The sequence below is a fragment of the Abramis brama genome (assembly GCF_963993115.1).
Source record: "Abramis brama genome assembly, chromosome: 6".
Taxonomy (NCBI): Eukaryota; Metazoa; Chordata; class Actinopteri; order Cypriniformes; family Leuciscidae; genus Abramis; species Abramis brama.
This window is the reverse complement of record NC_139968.1, coordinates 43,090,300-43,112,268: the sequence shown is the minus strand read 5'-3', so window position 1 is coordinate 43,112,268 and position 21,969 is coordinate 43,090,300. Positions and strand designations below refer to the sequence as shown.

Genomic DNA, 21,969 nt, shown 5'->3' with positions numbered 1-21,969 from the left:
TCATATAAATCACATTTTTTGTCTTACATGTTATAAAACTTTCAATATATATATATATATATATATATGAAGACTTGAGATGCAAAAGCCTCTAAGTGCCATCTGAAAGAATGATAATTTTTATCAAGCTTGTATGTTTAAGTTCAGTTATTTCACTTTAATGGCAATGAAAATGACCTATTGTCATTAAAGTGAAATTACTCAACCTAAATATACGAGCTTGATAAAAATGATCATTTTAGAACAAAATTTCAGATGGCACTTAGAGGCTTTTGCATCTCAAGTCTTCATATATATATATATATATATATATATATATATATATATATATATATATATATATATATATATAGGACTCTTATTTCCAAGATGATTAAAAAAAGTAGCATTTTTTTGTTGTTGTAAATTGACGATTACCACATTTGAAATTACCAAATAGAGTTTGACCTAGAGTTATTTTGTGATGTTTGTTTTGTAGGACAGGCTTTTACAGCTCTATTTTTTATATTACTGGCCCTTTTATAAGCAATTACTGGTACCTTATTAAATGTCCCATTTAGTTTTGGATCATCTTTAAGAACACACCAATTCTTTAATACAATATCTTTAATATTAGTTGTTCTATGAGTATATGTAGTGCAGAAAATAAGATCTAGATTGGCTTAAGATATTTTGGTAGAATTCACAAGCATATCTCGACTTTTAAGATCTACTTTTTGGACTGCATTGTGTAACCAGTCTGTAACCAACCAATCTAAATTTTGACAACATTATTTTTCTCTCTCTTAAAGTCATTATTTTCACAAATTCTTTTTTATCTACTTAACTGACTAATTGGTAAACCTTTATTCAAGGCAACTGGTTGATAACTGTTTGCGTGTAAAAGTGTATTTCTGTCTGTAGGTTTATATGTATAAACATAACTATGTATTTACAAAAAAATTCCAGTGGACAAAAATAAAAAAAATAAAACCTCAAAAAAAATTGTAAAAAACAAATTTGTGTTAAAAAATTAAGCGATTACATGATTTAGCAACGTGAGACCTATTGAGCCTTAAGTTTTTAGCAAATTTGTTCATGAATCCATGGTTTAACGAACAATTTACACCAAAATCTGTCGTTAAATTGTTAATCACTGCATTTGAATTACGCAAGAAGTGGTTTTGCAAACAATTTACACCAAAATCTGTCGCTAAATTGTTAATCACTGCATTTGAATGAAAAAATTACGCAAGAAGCGGTTTTGCAAACAATTTACAATTTTGTTCTACTAGTGTTTTATAAACCATTTCCACCTTCACAGCCTCATTTTTGTTTGTGTCAAATAAAATATGCCATCTACCCTGATTATGGTCCATTATGTATGATTTTTGTCTATTTAGCATGATAATCTTGTGCTAAAAACATCTTCAGCGTTGTTGGAAAGCCCTAGGATTGTCCAACATACCTGCTGCCTTCGACAGATCCACTCTAAACTCTGTGCTTTATATTTCTGAGGATTTGGAACAAAAAACCCTTTAAGACTCCAGAACTGAGTGTCAATCCTTGTATTATTGCCTTTTGACTCTTTCCTGTCTTTTGTCTTCTTTGACTAGATGTATATAAGCCATATGTTCTCATATCTCTAAGGTGTTCATGTCTTTGGTTGTTTGTTTGCCGATCTGCCGAGCTCTCTGAATCTGTCGTGAGCTAAGAGAGGGTTAGAAACTAGTGAAAGCTTTATTTTTATATCCTGACTCAAGATTTGGAGTTCCCTTTTTGCTAACGTGAATTTGTTGCTGTCATTTGGACTTGATGTGCAAAGAGTGCTAATGTGCCAGGAAACGGATGAGCCTGCATTGCTTTGTGAGTTTTGTAAGTAGATTGGATATTTTCCTAATTCCTTTTTGTCTGAAATAAAAACTGGGTTTATTCACTTATGTCTTCCTTTATCTTCAGGACAATGTGTACCGAAGTGCCTTCCACTCCCCCCCGAGATCAATAAGCCATTTCTACTTCGATGCACTCGCTGAATCTCTTCAACTTGGCTAAAAATGGCTTTTGCACACAGAGAACAGAAAGACAAAGGTTTAAAAATATAACCCATGTTTTATTGCCATTTGTTGTTTCATACAGATGTTTACAAACATTGTGCGGATCACTCGGATCTGACAGATGGATGCATCCAATCGAAAACAGTATAAAAACAATGCATTTTGAATTACTCATTAGCAGTGTTCTGGGTGCTCAGGTTTCTCCGTCATGGATCTTTATGGCTCAAAAAATTCATACAGACGCCGTTATCAATGCAACTTAGAGATTTATCAGAACTGACATTATCCTGAGCGACCTGGTCCACTTTCTTTGGTCTGAAGTTTGTAACTCAACACCAGCTTGATGACTATTTCAAGTTTGCTGTTGATTTTTGACATACAGTACAGTCACGCACATTCGCTCTTTTACATGTAGTGGCATCAATAAAAACAGAAAAGATATGTAAAGTATACAAAGTTCCCATGTTAGACAAATGGTTATGCATAAATATAGCTCAGGCTGTCGTACAGTGCAGTTACTTTGATGTTCAAGAAACTATTTCATCATTCTAGCACCAGAACTTGTATATGTCCAAATTACTTGTTTTAATCGAATGTCCTGAAGATTAAATTCAGGGCACAGCCTTTGAAAACAGTCCAATGTTGCTGATCGTCGCAGTAAACAACAGTATTATTCAAATTATGTGTTCAGATGATCGATGGACAGGCTCATGTAAACAGTGACGTCTGTCACGTAGTGCTCAGTGACAGTTAATTAAGGACGCTGTGATCATTAATTGTCCGTCTTCAGAGAGGAAAAACAAAGTCAACAGCTCTTAAAGGCTATTTATCTAATGTTTACAAGTAAATATTTGGTTTGGCAGTCTTGATGCTCAAGAATACACAAAAAGAAATACAAACGAAATCTACATTTCACTTTAAAATATACAATTTAAATTTTCAACAAGCTTTGATAGTATTGATTTTTTTTCAGCATTGAGACAGTACAAAAGACAATCACACAAAATAAAAAAAACACAAAAGACCTTTGAAAAAAAAAAATGTCACGTTTGAAATCCACAAATCAAGCATGTTCGTAGTACAATGGAAGTTGGAATTATAGCACCTTGCGATTTACTGAGAAACTAAGAAACGAGGGTCGTTTTTTTTGTTCCCACACTGAAGTTGAAAAGTTGTGTTTGCATGTCCACATCTGGAGTGTTTTGGAGGACAGCTTGCCAAACAGTCCTTATGTACCATTGAGACCGCACGTCTCCAGCTGCAATCAAAAATGGCATCTGGTTGGTTTACCCAGCAGGCTTTCAATTCTCCATTCATATATGCTCTGTTTGCTCTGTTTGTGTCTTTGCCAAATACAAAGACAAGAGCACTCTGAGCACACAAGTATGGAGAAGAAAATGGTTCGAATTGTATGTTCGAATGTTTGTTCTACATCACATGCATTTTTGAAAACCCTTTGGGTGTTGCCATTTTTGGAATGAAATTTCCCTGATTTAAAAACGCAGAGGAGCCCCAGTGCAAATTGAGCGTTTAGCACCACTCCTGTCCTAACTGCTGTACATATATGTGTGTAAAATGAGGTAACGTGATGTGGCAGCTCATGCAAACACTCCAGAAAATCCCAGAAACCTAAAAGTACGTTTAGTATCAGTTTCGAGAACCGTAAGCCGTTTGAACGCTCAACTCTCATTTAAACCTGAAAAATAGCCGTGGTTGCTACAGTCCTTTGTGTGACCTCTTTCTTTCATCGTTAACAGTACAATACTTGACTCTAAATACTGAATGGAATAAACTTTGACCCCAGTTTGCATTGAGATAATGAGGTGAGTCAAAAGTCATATTTTTCTTCATCATCTATAATGCAGTGTTTTATGTGCACTAAAGACTGAAATGTCATTTCATGATAAATTTGACAGTTTTGTAACAGCCGTACTAAAATTAAATCGTCCTCACGACTAATATTTCTGATTGTCTCTCTTGTAAAAGTGGGTGCTAATACTAGTGCTAACGCACTCCTGCTAATTTAAGATGGTATGTGTACATTTTCCACCAAACTTGGTAGAATCAGTGGGCGTTGACATGAAAGGATGGCAAATAAAAACAAATCCGAAACATGGCGGTAAATGGACACAGTTTCTCAGAGCTTACGCCCTGCAGTGAAGGGCACGGGGTCAGGGGTCAGTCTCAGTGCAGGTGGATGTGCAGCTTGATGCGCAGTGCATCACCGATCTCGCCCAGCAAGTAGTCGCTGTCATGCTGGTCCTCCAGGTCCTGAAGTTTGCGGGGACCAAACAGGCGCAAGCTGGCGATCTCCAGGCGGTACAAACCTGGAGTGGGTGGTTTCCGGCCCAGCCGCAGAACGCTCTTCCCGTCGCGGCGCTCCAGGATACGGAAGTGTTCGCCCTGGTTTCCGTGCGTTATGACGTAGCGCACACGGTGCTCAAGCGGCTCCAGGGCTGGAAGCAACTCAAGAAGGGGTTCCTTGTTTTGTAGCTGCGCCAGACTCAGGTTCATGGGGATGGAGGTCTGAACATCCATGCTGGCCATGCTCACCGTCTCCTGAGGGCAGAATATAACAGGTTTAAACTCTTGATAGACTTTTATACCCTTAATTTAGAGTTAGAGATAAGGTAAGCGATAACAGAGTGTATGTGGCCATAGTTTTAGCAACACAACCAAGGCCTCAAAAGTACCTTGAGCTCATTATCACCAGCATTGCGCCTATGACGGCCTTTCTTTCCCAGGTCACCATTGATCTTGCATTCATAGCAGGCCTCCGGTGAGAGTGACTCTTCGTCATCCGCTCCCTCCGAGCCGAACTGACCCTGGAAGCCCACTCCTGTGATGCAGTGCCTAGAGAAAAAAAAGGTGATGCATTACACTTGCTTTAATATTACGTTTAAGCCAGTGATTTCCAATCCTGGTCCTAGAGGTCCAGAGTTTAGCTCCAACTTGTCCCAACATACTTGGCGGAATTTTGTAGTCATCCTGAAGACCTTTATTACCTTAGCTCAGGTTTTTAATTGGGGCTAAACTCTTCAGGACAGTGGCTTTCCATGAGCAGGATTCGACACCCCTGGTTTATTCCTTGCCCCAAATAGCGCACTTAATATGCTGTCTATGCATAGCTCTATGGAGACCAAAGGTCATAGATTATCCCATTTTATGGTCCAGAAGGGTGCTTTCACCCATGTTAAGACCATGCTGGTGCAGACTCCACAATAGACTACTGCTTGACAATCTGTGCATCATCAAACTTGGACAATGGCTAAAGACTCGACAAGGGTTAAGGTTGGAATTTATTACAGGACCTCACACTTTCAGGCAAGCAAATGGATCTATACTGCATTGTAAAAGTATGTAGACATCCCCTTCTAATTAACAGGTCTGGTCTGGCCTACTCCAAGGCGAGTCCTGAACCTTCTTTAACACGTATGGAATGATTTGGGATGTCAATTGCAAAGATCAATACCAGACATCACTGATGCTGAGAAAAGTGGAAGCTGCCAATGTTTCTGAATGCTCAAGAAAGTTTAGGTGTCAACGTACTTGGCTATATAGTGTATGTTAAAACTATTTGAGTGTCCAATCCTGCTCCTGAAAGACCACCTTCCTACAGACTTTAGCTCCTGAACTAGCAAATAAAGGTCTTTATTGTTACTAGAAACGTCCAGACATGTGTGCTGGAGAAGGTTGGACTGAAACTCTGTATAAAAGCGGCCATCCGGGAGCAGCATTGGACACTTCTGGCATAAAATGAACTCTGTAGGAAGGTTCTTATTTGAACATTGCGAGTTAACTGGATTACCTGAGTTTAGCTCCTGAACTAGCTAATGGAGGTCTTTTGGGTTACTAGAAAAGTCCAGGCATGTGTGCTGGAGAAGGTTGGACTGAAACTTTGCATAAAAAGGGTCCTCCGGGAGCATGATTGGACACTTCTGGCATAAAGTAAACTTTGAATGTTCAAAAAGAACCTTCCTATAGACTTTAGCTCCTGAACCAACTAATGATGGTTTTTAGGGTTACTAGAAATGTCCAGACGTGTGCTGTAGAAGGTCGGACTGAAACTCTGCATAAAAGCTGGAGCAGGATTGGACACTCCTGGCACTAAGGCAAACTCTGGTAATCCAGAGTTAACTTGCAATTTTTAAATAAGAACCTTCTTACAGACTTTAGCTTCTGAAGGTACGGTTGCTAGTAACGTCCAGACAGGTGTGCTGGTGAAGGATGGACTGAAACTCTGCATAAAAGCGTCCCTACGGGTGCAGGATTGTACACTCCTGGCATAATGAACTCTGATAATCCAGAGTTTAACATGCAGTGTTCAAATGAGAACAGTCTTTAGACTAGCCTAAATACTCACCCTTGTCCTGCTCGGTAGAAGCCTCCTGGACATCCGCACAAGTATCCACCATCTGTGTTGGAACAGCCATAGCTGCAAGGGTTATTGCCCTGGGAGCATTCATTAACATCCTGGCAGCCGCCAGCAGAAGACTCAAAGTCGAAACCTGATGGGCACACGCACTTATAGCTGCCCAGAGTGTTATAGCAAGACGCCGACCCACAGAGTTGGTTCCCGGCACATTCGTTCTCATCTGGGTGGAAGGAAGACATAGAAGTTAGCAATCCGCAATGAAAAAACTGCTGTGCTTTTATGTTGTGTCATTCATGCAGAAGGACTTACCCACACACTGGTTCCATTGGTAGTGTTGAACGTAACCCTGCGGACAGCCGCAGCGATAACCTCCCAGCATGTTCTGGCAACCGTGTTGGCACCGGTGGTTTCCGCCACATTCATCAACGTCTGTATGAAACCAAAAAAACAAAAACAAAGATCATAAACTGATCTCAGGTTGGCATATGCTTCTCATATATCTGGGTTGGTTCTAGGGTCAATCTCATGAATAAACATTGGGGTCATAGTATGGGCCCTTAGCAAGATTGGTGCCAATACCATAAGCCCAAAAATATTTAATCTGAGCCCAAAATGGGAAACTAACCATCACAGTTGTGTCCAGTGTCATCCAGAGAGAAGCCTTTCTGACACTCGCAGTTGAAGCTGCCGGGAGTGTTCAGGCAGGAGGCGCGGGAACCGCATACGTTTGGCTGATTGCCGCATTCGTTGTTGTCTAAGAGATGAAGCATGGGGGCAATTTTAGTTCCAAATGACCTGCTCAATTATTTAGGCTCTAGGCTAGGCATGGTAGCGGGGCCGTTTTGAGTTCATATCACTCACCTATGCAAGCCGTCTGGTGCTGCGTGAAGCCCGTGGGGCATTTACAGGTGAAACCACCGATCGTGTTGACGCATAGGAACTGACAGTTGTGTTGCTTGGTTGAGCACTCGTCCAAATCTGGGACAAAATAAGTAATACAGTCAATTATTCAGACACATTCAGACACATTATCACAATTTATTCGTTATAGTTTAGAAAATGCTATTCAATATGACAAGAACTTATCAAATCAGTTGGTTCTGTCTCACACATGAATTATGTTGAATATCTGTCAGCTGTTAAATTTAACTACACAATTAGATAATACCAGTTTAGCTCAACCAATTACCAAGCAATGCTTCATTTTGTTCAGTCTGTGTGTAAAAAGAGCATTAGCAATTAAAGACAAAACACTTCAGCAGAACATGATCAGCTCAAAGTGTCTGGATCATTTTTGGTTTATAAATGTTACTGGTAGTCACTGTATGAAGAATTTTTGGGTATATGTCACAGTTTACTTTATCCTCACTTACATAAATTAACTATAGTGTTCTGCACCCGCTAGTAAAAAAAATAACAAAAATAATATATGGTGTCTGAATAATTTTTTTTGACTGTATTTCATATTAGCACACTGGGTTTGTCATTGGGATGGATTATTACTAGGACTATATTTATAAGCTGATGTTATCCCGACAAGTAGGAATGGTACCCGTTAATTATAAACTAACCTTTGCAGGTCTTCCCATCAGGCTGTAGGATGTATCCTCTGGGACATGAGCACAGGTAACTGCCTTCAGTGTTCTTGCACAAGAAGTTACACGGTTTGGGCGACTGAGAGCATTCGTCCATATCTAATTTAAAAGGCATCAATGGGAAAAGGTATGAAGTATTACAATATTTAGCTGATATTGCATCAAAAAAGGCTTAATATGGGTTACAGTGAGCGAGGACAACGTACCGACACAGGAAGTGCTAGTAAAGTCATTGGTGTAACCCACGTTGCAATGGCAGCGGAAGGAGCCGACACTGTTGATGCACTGGCCGTTCTTACACAGGTCGGGCATCACCTCACACTCATTGATGTCTGCAAAACACATCCAATATGGTAAAAAGATCCACATATACATTTCACATCTACCAAAGGAATGGCTACTGAACATCTTTTGCACATTGCTGTTGTATGAAGTCTCTCAGAAGAGTAGTGTGTTGTGTCTGCGACCTCTGACCTCTGCCGTCAGTGGTGTATCCCGGGCCGAGTGGACACATCTTCTTGTACTGAACGGTGCCGGGCAGAGGACACAGCTCACACAGCGAGCCCCATCCTCGACCCCCGTTACAGCAGCACTCAGACTTGGTGACGGTGTTTCGGTTAGTGGACGACTGCTGGCACATCGTCTGCAGGACCTCCGTGAAACAGAAGCCCTTCCTGTTATCTGACGACAACAAGAGTTGGAGAACAGTTAGACGACGGGAGGAATCGGCTACAGTCAAACCAGACACCTTCAACATTTCTCACATTCAGTAATAAAATATGACTCATATAACTCAGTTGATATTTGACTGGTTTTGTCCATCCTTCTGTTAGACTGTCTCACACATGAATTATGTTGAATATCTGTCAGCTGTTAAATTTAACTACACAATTAGATAATACCAGTTTAGCTCAACCAATCACCAAGCAATGCTTCATTTTGTTCAGTCTGTGTGTAAAAAGGTCGCATTAGCAATTAAAGAAAAAAACACTTCAGCAAAACATGGTCAGATCAAAGTGTGAATCATTTTTGGTCCCAAATTGGTACAAATTTGACTATGAAGAATTTTTAGGTATAATATGTCACAGTTTACTTTATTTTGCTATCCTCACTTACATAAATGAATTATAGTGTCCTGCATCTACTGTTAAAAAAGTATCAAAAATTATATCTGGTGTCTGAATAATTTTTGTTTTGACTGTATTTGATTCTAATGGATGTTAAACTGGTGATTCAGTTTCGCGTGAGCCGTCGCCGTCAGCTGCGTTCTGATTGGCCACTTGTTCTTACCGATGCACTCAGTGCCCGTGGAGCTCGACTCGAAGCCCTCGTTACACTCGCAGCGGTAACTCCCCACAGTGTTCACACAGCGGCCGTTCTTACAGATCCCAGGCTTACTGCGACACTCGTTCAGGTCTGAGAGAGAGAGAAGGATGATCTAGTGATCTGAGGAGGCTTATGCAACAAGAGAGCTGGCTATGTAACTATGTAAAAGTGACAAAATTACTTGAAATTGGAATTATATCAAGCAAGCAATATGGAAAATGGTTTAGATAACATTAAATAAAAGATTTTAATTGCATAATATTGCTCAAAATATTACAAATTATCATGATGATTATAATTGTATAAATATAATAATAATAATATTTATATAATATATTTATTTTATTTACTGTGATTTATTTTATATGAATATTCCATTAAATATTCCATTATTATTATATAAATTGTATTTGTTGTTATTATTTAAAAAATTATATTTAAAATTGACCCTAGTAAATACAAAAGAGACAAAATACAATAGTTACTGCATTTATTTTCTGAAGACTATACGCATTTACTCTATAAAATTGACTAAATTACTTAAATTTTTAAATTATATCAAGCACACAATATAGAAAATGGTTTTGACAACATAAAATAAAAATATTCTAGATTTTAGTTGCAAAATATTGCTCAAAATGTTACTTAGTAATAATATTAATTATTATTATATAAAATATGATTTATATTGTATTTGCTATTATATTCATATACATTAGTTAATTTTTATATAAATGAATTACTATTATTATATTTTTGTTATTAATATTGCATAAAATATAAACATTTTATTTTATAAATATTCTTAAAATGCACATTCAAATTTACCCTAGTAAATATAATTTGACAATATACTATATTAACAATAATACTACATTTACTCCAATTAAAACAAACCACATTTTTACATTTTCTGAAGAAAAATGTGAGCGTTTGCTCATGCAGAAATTGTCACCACAATGTTGCTGTTGCTATGCAGTTGCTAAGGTGTTGCAAAATGGTTGCTAAGGTGTCCTGGGTGGTTGTCAAGTGTCAAGTTTCTGTAATACAGTCTGAAGACATGTATTTTTAAATCCCGTTTTAGGTTGAACTCGTAAGTGTGTTTGCTTGAATTATCGTATATTTTTCCGATGACAACATAGAGGCCTCATTCTATCTTTAGAGCTCCTCTCATGTCAGACATATTCTCTCTCACACACACACACACACACACACACACGCACGCACGCGCTGGTTTCTCACCCATGCAGCCTTCTCCATCAGGACGACGGGTCATGCCCGGTGGACAGATGCACATGAAGGTGCCGATCTGGTTTTTGCAGGCCATGCCTCTGGACGCGCAGTCATCGAGGCCTTCAGCGCACTCGTCCTGGTCTGAGGAGAGAGAGTATGAGTATGAGTATGAATATGAATATTTCCGTGCTGTGAACAGGAGTGGAGTCTGATCTCACCTCGGCACATGCGGTTGTCGTCGCGCAGTACGTATCCCGTGGGACACATGCACTCGTACGAGCCGAAGGTGTTGACGCAGCGGAAGGCGCAGAGGAGCGGGTTCACAGCGCACTCGTTGATGTCTGACACACACACGAACAACAGTGTGAACTATACTGACAGAGAGCAAGAGCTATAATCTATATATAGGTGTTGTGTTGTTGTATAGTATATCTTCACAATTATGCTCTATCTGTCTATCTATTTATCTATTGTGTATCTATCTATCTATCTATCTATCTGTGTGTCTATCAATCTATGTGTATGTATCTATCTATCTATCTATCTATCTATATGTGTATGTATCTATTGTGTTTCTATCTATCTATTGTGTATCTATGTATCTATTGTGTATCTATCCATCTATCTATCTATCTATCTATTGCATAATTGTGTTTTTATTCAGAGTATATATTGTGAAACACACTTTAGCTCATATCTAGTGTACCTTCACAGGTCATCATGGGTCCAGGTTCAAATCCCTCCTGACAGGAACACTCAAATCCGCCAGGAACGTTTGAGCACGTCCCGTTTCCACAAGGGTTTCCGATGGAGCACTCGTCCGTATCTGGGAAGAGGACAAATCAACCATCGGCCCAAGAACCATCATCAAAGGTGCGCTTCACAAGACATATAACTTATTTGGTTGATAGTTGAAGTGGACAATCCTCTTGTAACTATGGGATTTGAACCTACAACCTTCCCGCTTTGATCGAGGAGAGAGAAAATGCTTGTGTGTTTAGGACATTAGTTTGCAGGGGAACTCACCCACGCAGTTGACGCCGGTGTAGTCCAGGTTGTATCCGAAGGGACACTCGCAGCGGAACGAGCCGTCGGTGTTGATGCACAGGCCGTTTCCGCAGATTCCCGGGTTCTCCACACACTCGTTCATGTCTGTGGAGGCAGAGATGATGTTATATCACCAGTGCTGGTGGAAGGAGAAGTGCTTTAGTTGCTTTAGTTGGCAGAAGTTGAGCAGGTTTTCTCACCCTCGCGTCCTCCAGAGCTCGGGACAGCCTCGTGTCCGTAGGGACACAGCGTGTGAAACGCAGCTGCGGGTGAGAAGGGACAAAAACACGTCAAACACACACACAGAAGATATTCTGATGTTTATTAAAGGGATAGTTCACCCAAAAATGAAAATTCTATCATTGTTTACTCACCCTCAAGTTGTTCCAAACCTGTATGAATTTCTTTGTTCTGCTGAACACAAAGGAAGATATTTGGAAGATTTTTTGTAATCAACAGATCTCGGTCCCCATTGACTTCCATAGTAGGAAAAAAATATACTATGGTAGTCAATGGGGACCGAGATCTGTTTGGTTACAAACATTCTTCCAAATATCTTTCTTTGTGTTCAGCAGAACAAAGAAACTCATACAGGTTTGGAACAACTTGAGGGTGAGTAAACAATGATCGAATTTTCATTTTTGGGTGAACTACTCCTTTAAAACATGGAAACATGAAATGTTTGATTTCTAAGTACATTTAAATGTATCTTGGAAGAGTTCGACATGCTAAAATGTTATTTCTATAAAACTTTATTCCAGATGTTTTCAAATAAATTAAATGATGAAATTTAAAAGCTTTTTTAGACCAAAAATTATTCAGACACTGTTTTGCTTAAGTGTTTTTTTTTTCTTTAATTGCTAATGCTCTTTTTACACACAGACTGAACAAAATGAAGCATTGCTTGGTGATTGGTTGAGCTAAACTGGTATTATCATTACGATCTTATCTAACAGCTGACAGATATTCAACATAATTCATCTGTGAGACAGTCTAACAGAAGGCTGGACAAAACCAGTGAAATATCAACTGATTTGATAACACGGAGTTCTTGACACATTTTATTAACATTTTCTAAACTATAGCGAATAAACTGTGATAATGTGAGAAATGTTGAAGGTGTCTGAATAAATTTTGGTTTGAACTGTGACGTACCCTCGGTCTCGGTTTGACTGTATGTCATATTCTGAAGTGTATACTCTGAAGTGTATACTCTGAAGCGTATACTCTGAAGTGTATATTCTGAAGTGTATATTCTGAAGTGTATACTCTGAAGTGTATACTCTGAAGTGTATACTCTGAAGTGTATATTCTGTAGTGTATACTCTGAAGTGTATATTCTGTAGTGTATACTCTGAAGTGTATATTCTGAAGTGTATACTCTGAAGCGTATACTCTGTAGTGTATATTCTGAAGTGTATACTCTGAAGTGTATACTCTGAAGCGTATACTCTGAAGCGTATATTCTGAAGCGTATATTCTGAAGCGTATACTCTGAAGCGTATATTCTGAAGTGTATACTCTGAAGCGTATACTCTGAAGCGTATACTCTGAAGTGTATACTCTAGTGTATACTCTGTAGTGTATACTCTGAAGTGTATATTCTGAAGCGTATATTCTGAAGCGTATACTCTGAAGCGTATATTCTGAAGTGTATACTCTGAAGCGTATATTCTGAAGTGTATACTCTGAAGCGTATACTCTGAAGCGTATACTCTGAAGTGTATACTCTAGTGTATACTCTGTAGTGTATACTCTGAAGTGTATATTCTGAAGTGTATACTCTGAAGCGTATACTCTGAAGCGTATATTCTGAAGCGTATATTCTGAAGCGTATACTCTGAAGCGTATACTCTGAAGTGTATACTCTAGTGTATACTCTGTAGTGTATACTCTGAAGTGTATACTCTGAAGTGTATACTCTCAACTGTATACTCTGAAGTGTATACTCTGATACTCTGTAGTGTGACGTACCCTCGGTCTCGCGCGGGCACAGTTCACAGGGGTCGCCCCATCCCTCTCCGGGCATCAGACTGCAGCAACACTTGGCTTTAGTGGTGTTCAGTGGTTTGGGCACCGAGCATTTACCCGCTTCAAAGCGTGTGAAACAGAAGCTCTCGCGGGTGTCTGAGGGCATCAAAACACACATTAATGTTCATTATAAACCAATAAAACACCATACTTTATCATAAGTCGACAGCATTGCTGAGTATTTTCTCCTTAAAACTGCAGTGAACCAAAGACAGTCTCAAAAACACGCTTTGAAATCGCTGGTGTTTCTGACGTCACAAACTACCTTGTAACCAATCAGATCAACGTGTGATCGTCAACCAGTGGATCTCTGAGCTGAGTGAGTGAGTGGAGGCGGGGCTTATTTGCATATTCATAGAACCACGCATACTAAATGAGGCAAGAGTGTCGAGTTACAATCAAGCTATTTTAAGGCATAAAAAAAAAAAAAATGAAATGAAAGGCACACACAGATCTATTTAATAATATGACAAGAGTCTGGCTTCGCCCAATCAGATTTCAGAGATGTATAACGGTCCTGTTTTACAGGAACATGTGGAGTAGCATGGGATCTTACCGAAACAGCGGCGCCCGTTGTCGGACAGGACGAATCCGGGCTGACAGATGCACTGGAAGCTTCCCGGCGTGTTCTTACACGAGCCGAACTGGCAGATGTTGGGCTCCACGTTGCACTCGTTGATATCTGAGGAAGAAGAGCACAGAGAGAGGTGGAAGAACACACAGATCACGATGGCAGACGATCATGTGTGCAGGAGGCTTGTAACTATATATCGTGACACAATATATCAACAATATAACAATAACAATATATTGTGTCACAATATATCAACAATATAACAATAACAATATATCGTGACACAATATATCAACAATATAACAATAACAATATATCGTGTCACAATATATCAACAATATAACAATAACAATATATTGTGACACAATATATCAACAATATAACAATATATTGTATTACAATATATCAACAATATAACAATAACAATATATCGTGTCACAATATATCAACAATATAACAATAACAATATATTGTGACACAATATATCAACAATATAATAATATATTGTATTACAATATATCAACAATATAATAACAATATATCGTGTCACAATATATCGCAATACAAAAATGTAACAATATGTATTGTGCATTTTTGAAAATGCACAATACCCAAAATGAAAATGACTGTGCATTAGAGTTTTAGTGTCAGTACGACGTTAAACTACTATATATAATGTTGAATATAATGTATAATAAGGCAATGGGGGAATATTTGTGTGTCCTGATAATGCCAAATGTCTGATGTTACCAGTAAAAAGTGCTACATTATTTTAAATATATATAGTCAGTGAGAGTGCAAGCATATTCATCTAAAATTATTCTGTATTTTCAGCTTCAGAATCATGAATATTGTTATTCTGGTGCCTCTATTGTCCTGTGCTTTGGGTTTCAGCACCAAGTCCAAGCCTAATCATTTACACGCACAGTGTATCAAATTTAGCATTTTAATCAACAGTACATTTTTTGTTAACATTTTGTCTTGGAGTATCGCAATGATATCGTATTGTGAGTTCAGTATCGTGATATGTATCGAATCGTTACACCCCTAGTAAATACATCACTCTTACCCACACACTTGTCGTTCTGCACCTCGTATCCCGAAGGACAGATGCAGCGGAAGGATCCGTCCAGGTTCTGGCATGTTCCCGGCTGGCAGGCGCCCGGCAGCGTCACACACTCGTTGATATCTGACCCGTCACACACATATACACCGGATTAAACACGCATTCATGTGGGGAAGCTACTCCGAAACTAGCTAACCGCATTACACAATAATCAGACACTTTACACTCTATATACAGTAGTCAACATTTAAAGTGGATCAAAACCTTTCATCAAAGTTATACATGAATTTTGAACAATACCCGTTCTTGTCGTAGGACAACTTTGGTGAACTTTTTTGATCCACTTCAAATGTTGACTAATATATATATATATATATATATATATAGTATATATAAAGTATAAAGCTTCTGATTATTATATAACATTTAATACCTTTACACTAGGTTCAACTTACCTAGCACTTTATATACATCAAATAGTTACAAATGGCAACATATTTATTATTAACAAAAATATTTATAAGTATAACTTATATGCATATTATATGTTTATGTAAAACATTCATTTATGCTAAATACAATAATAAAACATTTGCAAAATATCAATATTTACAGTGTAAATGTATAAATAAAGTATAAATATTTAAAAGTATTAATTTAATAAATAGTATTTTATTTGTAGATATTTACCTACTGGCAACATATATAAAACATAAAAGTCATGAAACATTATATATATACGCAGTGTTTATCCATATTTATGTAAATTCATGCTAATTAAACTAATAAAACAACAATAAAAAAATAACAACTAATAAAACACCCTGTGTCATCTAATTCAATTGCAAAATAATATTTAAACAAATAAGTATTAAACAATTATATTTTATGTATAAACTGTAAATGTCAATATTTATTTAGCTAACAAAAAAAAAAAAACATTGCTGTGTGAGGACTCTTATTTTAAAATAATAAGACTTTGATTTTAACACACAATACTCAGTGTTCAATAATCTGCTAGCTCTTCCCTGATGGACTGTATGGATCTTTAGGTGTAATTAACTCTGTTACGGTCAGTCTGCAGGATGAACTGGAAAGGTTTGTTGGTCAATAGGAAGGTTTTAGGGATCTATGGTGAGGTTAATCGGCTCTTACCGACGCAGTTCTTGCCGTCCGGCGTCAGGTTATACCCGTCCAGACACAAACACCTGAAGGAGCCCATGCTGTTGATGCACTGGCCGTTTCTGCACACCTGACTGGAGTGAACACTGCACTCGTCGATATCTGTCAATCACACACACACCTGTCAGAACTCTGACCCCTCCGCTTTCATGATCTACACACAGTCTGACACAGCTAAATCCACAGTGGATCAATACTGTGAAACTTCATGTTCATTAACATCCAAAATAATATCCAACATGACGTTATCTTCGCCATTTACATTGCACATTATTTGGCTCACACACAGCATTTAGCATAATATCTCATATTTCAAAATCCTACATTTTGGATTTTGCTTCTTAATTGCTTATTCCAATTAGACATGCTTAATGCCAAAATATATTCTCTCTTTGGCATTTTAAGGGACATTTTAGCTGATGAAAAGGCAGAAAGCAAGATCATTTATAATTATTTAATAAAAAAAATGCAAAAATATATTTTCTCTTTAGACATTTTGTCTTAAAATAAATGCACTTGCTTTCTGCCTTTTTTAGTAAATATTTTGTAAAAAATTTTTTTTATAAAATGGATATATGCAAAAATATATTTTCTCTTTGGTTGTTTTGTCTTAAAATGCGCCGTGACCCGCTAAATGGACGGTAACTTAAACATTTTGAAGCCAAATTGGCCGGTGAGTGAAAAAAGTTAATTTCAAACTCTGGTGGCAACATGTTATGGCCATGTAATTCATTTTCAAACAGTAGTGTAAATCTAATGGCTGTGATTGGTCTGATTGGTGTGATTGGTGTGATTGGTCTGATTGCTGTGATTGGTCTGATTGGTGTGATTGGTGTGATTGGTCTGATTGGTCTGATTGGTGTGACTCACCCATGCAGTCGTTGTTGTGCGTGAGCTCGAATCCGGGGAAGCACAGGCAGTTGTACGAGCCCACGGTGTTCTTACATGTGCCGTTTCCACACGGCTGCCGATCACACTCGTCGATATCTGACGGACACAATGACATCACAGTCAGGATCCGCGTCAGAGCGCTTCCCGCGGGAAAAGCAGCGCGACGTGAGCGCTCACTCACCCATGCACATGGTCTGGTCCGGCGTGGTCTTGAAGCCGTTGTGGCACAGACAGCGGAAGCTGCCCTGAGTGTCGATACACTCACCGTGACTGCAGACGTTCGGGATCTCCTGACACTCGTTGCGGTCTGAGGAACAGGCAGTTCACTTGCATTCATATTTTTCATATTCATTTTTTTTTCCAAAACATTTAAGTATTTTGAGAGCGTACACAATTACGTCATTCGCAGTGTTTCACAGAAGTGGGCGGAGCTAGAGTTTTTTTTTTGGCATGTGTTGCTTTTTTTGACTCTCTGATTGGTGGAATTTTCTGAACAGCATTATGGGTAATGTAGCTTTTCACCACGAATTCCACTGTTGAACACGATTATTTTAAAACTAAGTTGAAATAATGAGGGCTAAAATAAATAAGGCTTTTGACAGTTTTTGTCAACTGAAATAAAGCTGAAATAAAATATAAATATTAGATGAAAAACCCTGCCAACTAATTGAAATAAAATAAGTTAAAATTACTGAAACGGAAATAAATTAAAGCTAAATAGAAAAAATAAAAATACAAAAGAATAAAATTAGAAAAAAGGAAAACCAAAAATATAAAAATAAAATAAATATTATAATAGTTTTTAAATTATATAAAAATATATATTAAAAGTTTTATTTTAGTAGTACTATTTTACACTTTACAGTTAAACAAAGAGTTTTGCGAGAAAAATTTTACACATAAGTGCAGCAAAAATTTAGTAAATTATAACAGCTTAAATTATTTTATTTAGTTTTATTTATTTTGCCGCATTTTATTATGACACTATCTAGCGCATTCTGTTAAGGCGCATTTTATAACGGTGCATTCTATTACGGCGCATTATGGCACATTCTATTATGGTGCATTCTATTATGGCGCATTCTAAAAAGACATTCTAGTGCATTCTATTACGGCGAATTATGGTGCATTATAATATAGTGCATTCTATAATGGCACATTCTAGTGCATTCTGTTACGGCGCATTATGCTGCAGCTTATAACGCTGCATTCTATTATGGCACAGAGTATTCTGGTGCATAATGGTGAATTGTGATCAAAACGGCAGAAACAGTTAAGTAAATTATGACTGCTTAAATTATTTTATTTTGGTGCATTCTATTATGAGCCTCATTTGCATTAAAAGGTGTTTTTCCTCAGAAAAAATGGCAGTAGTGTTTAACACTTTATAATACAGACACTGAGTTTAGTAAATTCACCTCTGGATTTTTAATGTTTTTATTGGTCATTCTATAATGGTGCATTGTAAAATGACAAATTCTACTGCATTCTATAATGATCCATTCTGGCGCATTCTATTATGACACATTCTAGTGCATTCTATTACGGCACACTATGGTGCAGTTTATAATGGTGCGTTCTGGCGCATTCAATTATAGTGCATTTTATAACGGTGCATTCTAGCGCATTCTATTATGGCACATTTTATAACTGTGCATTCTATTATGGCACATTCTAGTGCATTCTATTATGACACAATATAGCGCACTTTATTATGGTGCATTGTGAGCAAAATTGCAGAAATCGTTAAGTAAATCATGAGTATTTAAATTATTTTATTATGGCGCATTCTATTATGGCGCATTCTAAAAAGACATTCTAGTGCATTCTATTATGACACAATATAGCGCACTTTATTATGGTGCGTTCTGGCGCATTCAATTATAGTGCATTATATAACGGTGCATTCTATTATGGCACATTTTATAACGGTGCATTCTGGTGCATTCTAGCGCATTCTATTATGGCACATTTTATAACTGCGCATTCTATTATGACACAATATAGCGCACTTTATTATGGTGCATTGTGAGCAAAATTGCAGAAATCGTTAAGTAAATCATGAGTGCTTAAATTATTTTATTATGGCGCATTCTATAATGACACATTCTAGTGTCTAAATTGCCCTCTGGATTTTGAATGTTTTTATTGGTGAAAGCTGGAGACTCACCCACACACGCTCCGCTGGGCGACAGCTTGAATCCGGCTGAACACTCGCAGCGGTAGCTCCCGGGGATGTTGATGCAGTTAGCGTTGCGCTGGCACAGGTTGTCGCCGCTATTGCACTCGTCGATATCTGTGGTGGAAAAAGTCCAGAAGGCGTGAGTCGAGAAATACGTGAACAATCTTTGGTTAAATGCGTCAGGAGCGTCGGTACCTTCACATATGAGCAGGATGTTGTTGTAGCTGAAGCCCATGCGACACTCGCAGCGGAAGCTCCCGATCTGGTTGATGCACACGCCGTTAGCGCAGAGGCCTGGGATCTCGCGACACTCATCGATATCTGACGGAGGAAAAGTTTGTGTGATCAGGAGCGCGTTTCCCGTACAATGACGTAACTCGCTTACCTTTCATAGTACGATACATTGTTGAAGAAATCAACAAGCTAGTCACGTGACATGTGAAGTTCAGGTGGAACTCACTCACCAATAGGTTTTCCGGTGTGGATGTCGATGATGAAACCAGGAGCCAGATATCCACACAGAAGCTGGTACTCGGCTACAGGAGACAGAAATACACAGATCTGTGTGAATATTGAAACTAGCAGCAGGTTCAGGTATATCTTCCCGTTGAGAGACACTCACTGGTGGCCGGGGTCGGACAGGCCTCACACGGTCTGTTCCAGGCTTTGCCCACGTTATACGAGCAACAGCACATCTTCTTGGTCATGTTGAAGGGCAGCTCGTTCTCGCAGGTGTCGTTGAAGTTGCGATAACACACGCTTTTCCTCATATCTGCACATCCAGGACATCCAAAAGTACACAAAATGACTCCAAAGGCCCCCGATTAAAGGGATAGTTCACCCAAAAAGGAAAATTAGCCCATGATTTACTCGCCCTCAAGTCATCCTAGGTGTATATGACATTCTTCTTTCAGACGAACACAATCAGAGTTATATTAAAAAATGTCCTGGCTCTTCCAAGCTTTATAATGGCAGTGAATGGGTTTTTGTTTTTGGAAGTCCATCAAGTGCATCTATCCATGAAAAAAGTGCATCTATCCATCATAAAAGTGCATCTATCCATGAAAAAAGTGCATCTATCCATCATAAAAGTGCATCTATCCATCATAAAAGTGCATCTGTCCATGATAAAAGTGCTTTTATGCACTTTCAAAAACAAAAACCATTCACTGCCATTATAAAGCCATTTTTTAATATAACTCTGATTGTGTTCGTCTGAAAGTAGAATGTCATATACACCTAGGATGACTTGAGGGCGAGTAAATCATGGGCTAATTTTCATTTTTGGGTGAACTATCCCTTTAAGAGCCAGAACACTAGATGGCGAGGTCTTACCCATGCAGTTGTTTCCTCCGTTGACCTGCATGTATTCGGGTGGACAGACACAGGTGTAGTTTCCCAGCGTGTTGTAGCAGGTTCCCGGGCCACAGATGCCGATGTGTGCCGTACATTCATCAATATCTGTGTGAGAGTCGGTCAAAAAATATCAGTATTCAACCACTCAGACCACTCCAACTCTTTCGGTCTGGTTGCTCCTTTTTTTAAGTTTGCTGAAAATCAGATTATTAAAATTAAATAAATGTATATTCTGTTACTTTTTTTTTTTTTTATTAAAAGTGAATTACACAAACTATTAAAATAATTCCTAAATCAAAGTTAGTTATTAAACTTCAATATATATAAAATTTAAATTAAGTAAATTAAATGATTAAAATATTAATATAAATTAAAATACTCATATACATGTAATGTAAAATTAGTTAATTACAAGTTAATTATTTTAATTTTAATAAAAATAATTAAAAAAAATACATTTATAAGTCAAAGTTACTAAGCAATAAATGTCAATAAATATAAAAATAAAGTAAATTAAATTATTAAAATATTACTATAAATTAAAATATAAATGTAAAATATTTATGTAAATTCTAAAGGATTTAATTAAGTTAATTGTTTATTTAATTAAAATTTCACAAATAAAACAATTCTTAATTATTAAAATATTACTAAATATTTCATTGAAGTACTAATATACAAAGTTTAATTTAAAGTTAACTAAATTTATTTAAAGTAAATCAAATAGATTATTTTATTTAATTATATTATTTAAATTACATTTAAATAATATCATATTTAAATTATATACAACATTATATATACATACATTATATACAAATTATAACACTTACATTTAAATAATATAATTATTATTTAAAGAACAAATAAACAAACAAATACATTTTCATAAAAAAATAATTAAGGTTACTAAATATAATACAATTAATCAATCAAAATATGAATATAAATCAAAATATGAATATAAATATTTAATTGAAATATTAATATAAAATTGTTTAATTAATTGTTTATTTAATTTAAATACATTAATTCATAAAAGAATAAAGGTTAACATTAAAATTAACATTAACATTAA

The 21,969-nt window shown here is 37.2% G+C and overlaps 1 protein-coding gene across 1 annotated transcript in view; it reads right to left on the bottom strand.

Annotated features, from left to right (window-relative positions):
- Positions 1 to 2,071: 2,071 nt before the first annotated feature.
- Positions 2,072 to 21,969, bottom strand: part of fbn2b (fibrillin 2b) — a 69,550-nt gene continuing 49,652 nt past the window's right edge. Inside the window, exons 40-65 of the mRNA XM_084117892.1 lie at positions 20,871 to 20,996; positions 20,158 to 20,307; positions 20,000 to 20,071; positions 19,731 to 19,856; positions 19,524 to 19,649; positions 17,535 to 17,660; positions 17,333 to 17,449; positions 16,436 to 16,564; positions 15,284 to 15,403; positions 14,197 to 14,322; positions 13,584 to 13,736; positions 11,810 to 11,872; positions 11,589 to 11,714; positions 11,269 to 11,388; positions 10,781 to 10,903; positions 10,572 to 10,703; positions 9,294 to 9,419; positions 8,478 to 8,684; positions 8,210 to 8,335; positions 7,980 to 8,102; positions 7,270 to 7,386; positions 7,034 to 7,162; positions 6,718 to 6,837; positions 6,397 to 6,628; positions 4,727 to 4,886; positions 2,072 to 4,592 (exon numbers count right to left, since the gene is read on the bottom strand). Of these exons, the coding sequence (XP_083974018.1) occupies positions 4,218 to 4,592; positions 4,727 to 4,886; positions 6,397 to 6,628; positions 6,718 to 6,837; positions 7,034 to 7,162; positions 7,270 to 7,386; positions 7,980 to 8,102; positions 8,210 to 8,335; positions 8,478 to 8,684; positions 9,294 to 9,419; positions 10,572 to 10,703; positions 10,781 to 10,903; positions 11,269 to 11,388; positions 11,589 to 11,714; positions 11,810 to 11,872; positions 13,584 to 13,736; positions 14,197 to 14,322; positions 15,284 to 15,403; positions 16,436 to 16,564; positions 17,333 to 17,449; positions 17,535 to 17,660; positions 19,524 to 19,649; positions 19,731 to 19,856; positions 20,000 to 20,071; positions 20,158 to 20,307; positions 20,871 to 20,996 (3,650 nt within the window). The 3' untranslated portion in view covers positions 2,072 to 4,217. The remainder of the gene's footprint in view (positions 4,593 to 4,726; positions 4,887 to 6,396; positions 6,629 to 6,717; positions 6,838 to 7,033; positions 7,163 to 7,269; positions 7,387 to 7,979; positions 8,103 to 8,209; positions 8,336 to 8,477; positions 8,685 to 9,293; positions 9,420 to 10,571; positions 10,704 to 10,780; positions 10,904 to 11,268; positions 11,389 to 11,588; positions 11,715 to 11,809; positions 11,873 to 13,583; positions 13,737 to 14,196; positions 14,323 to 15,283; positions 15,404 to 16,435; positions 16,565 to 17,332; positions 17,450 to 17,534; positions 17,661 to 19,523; positions 19,650 to 19,730; positions 19,857 to 19,999; positions 20,072 to 20,157; positions 20,308 to 20,870; positions 20,997 to 21,969) is intronic.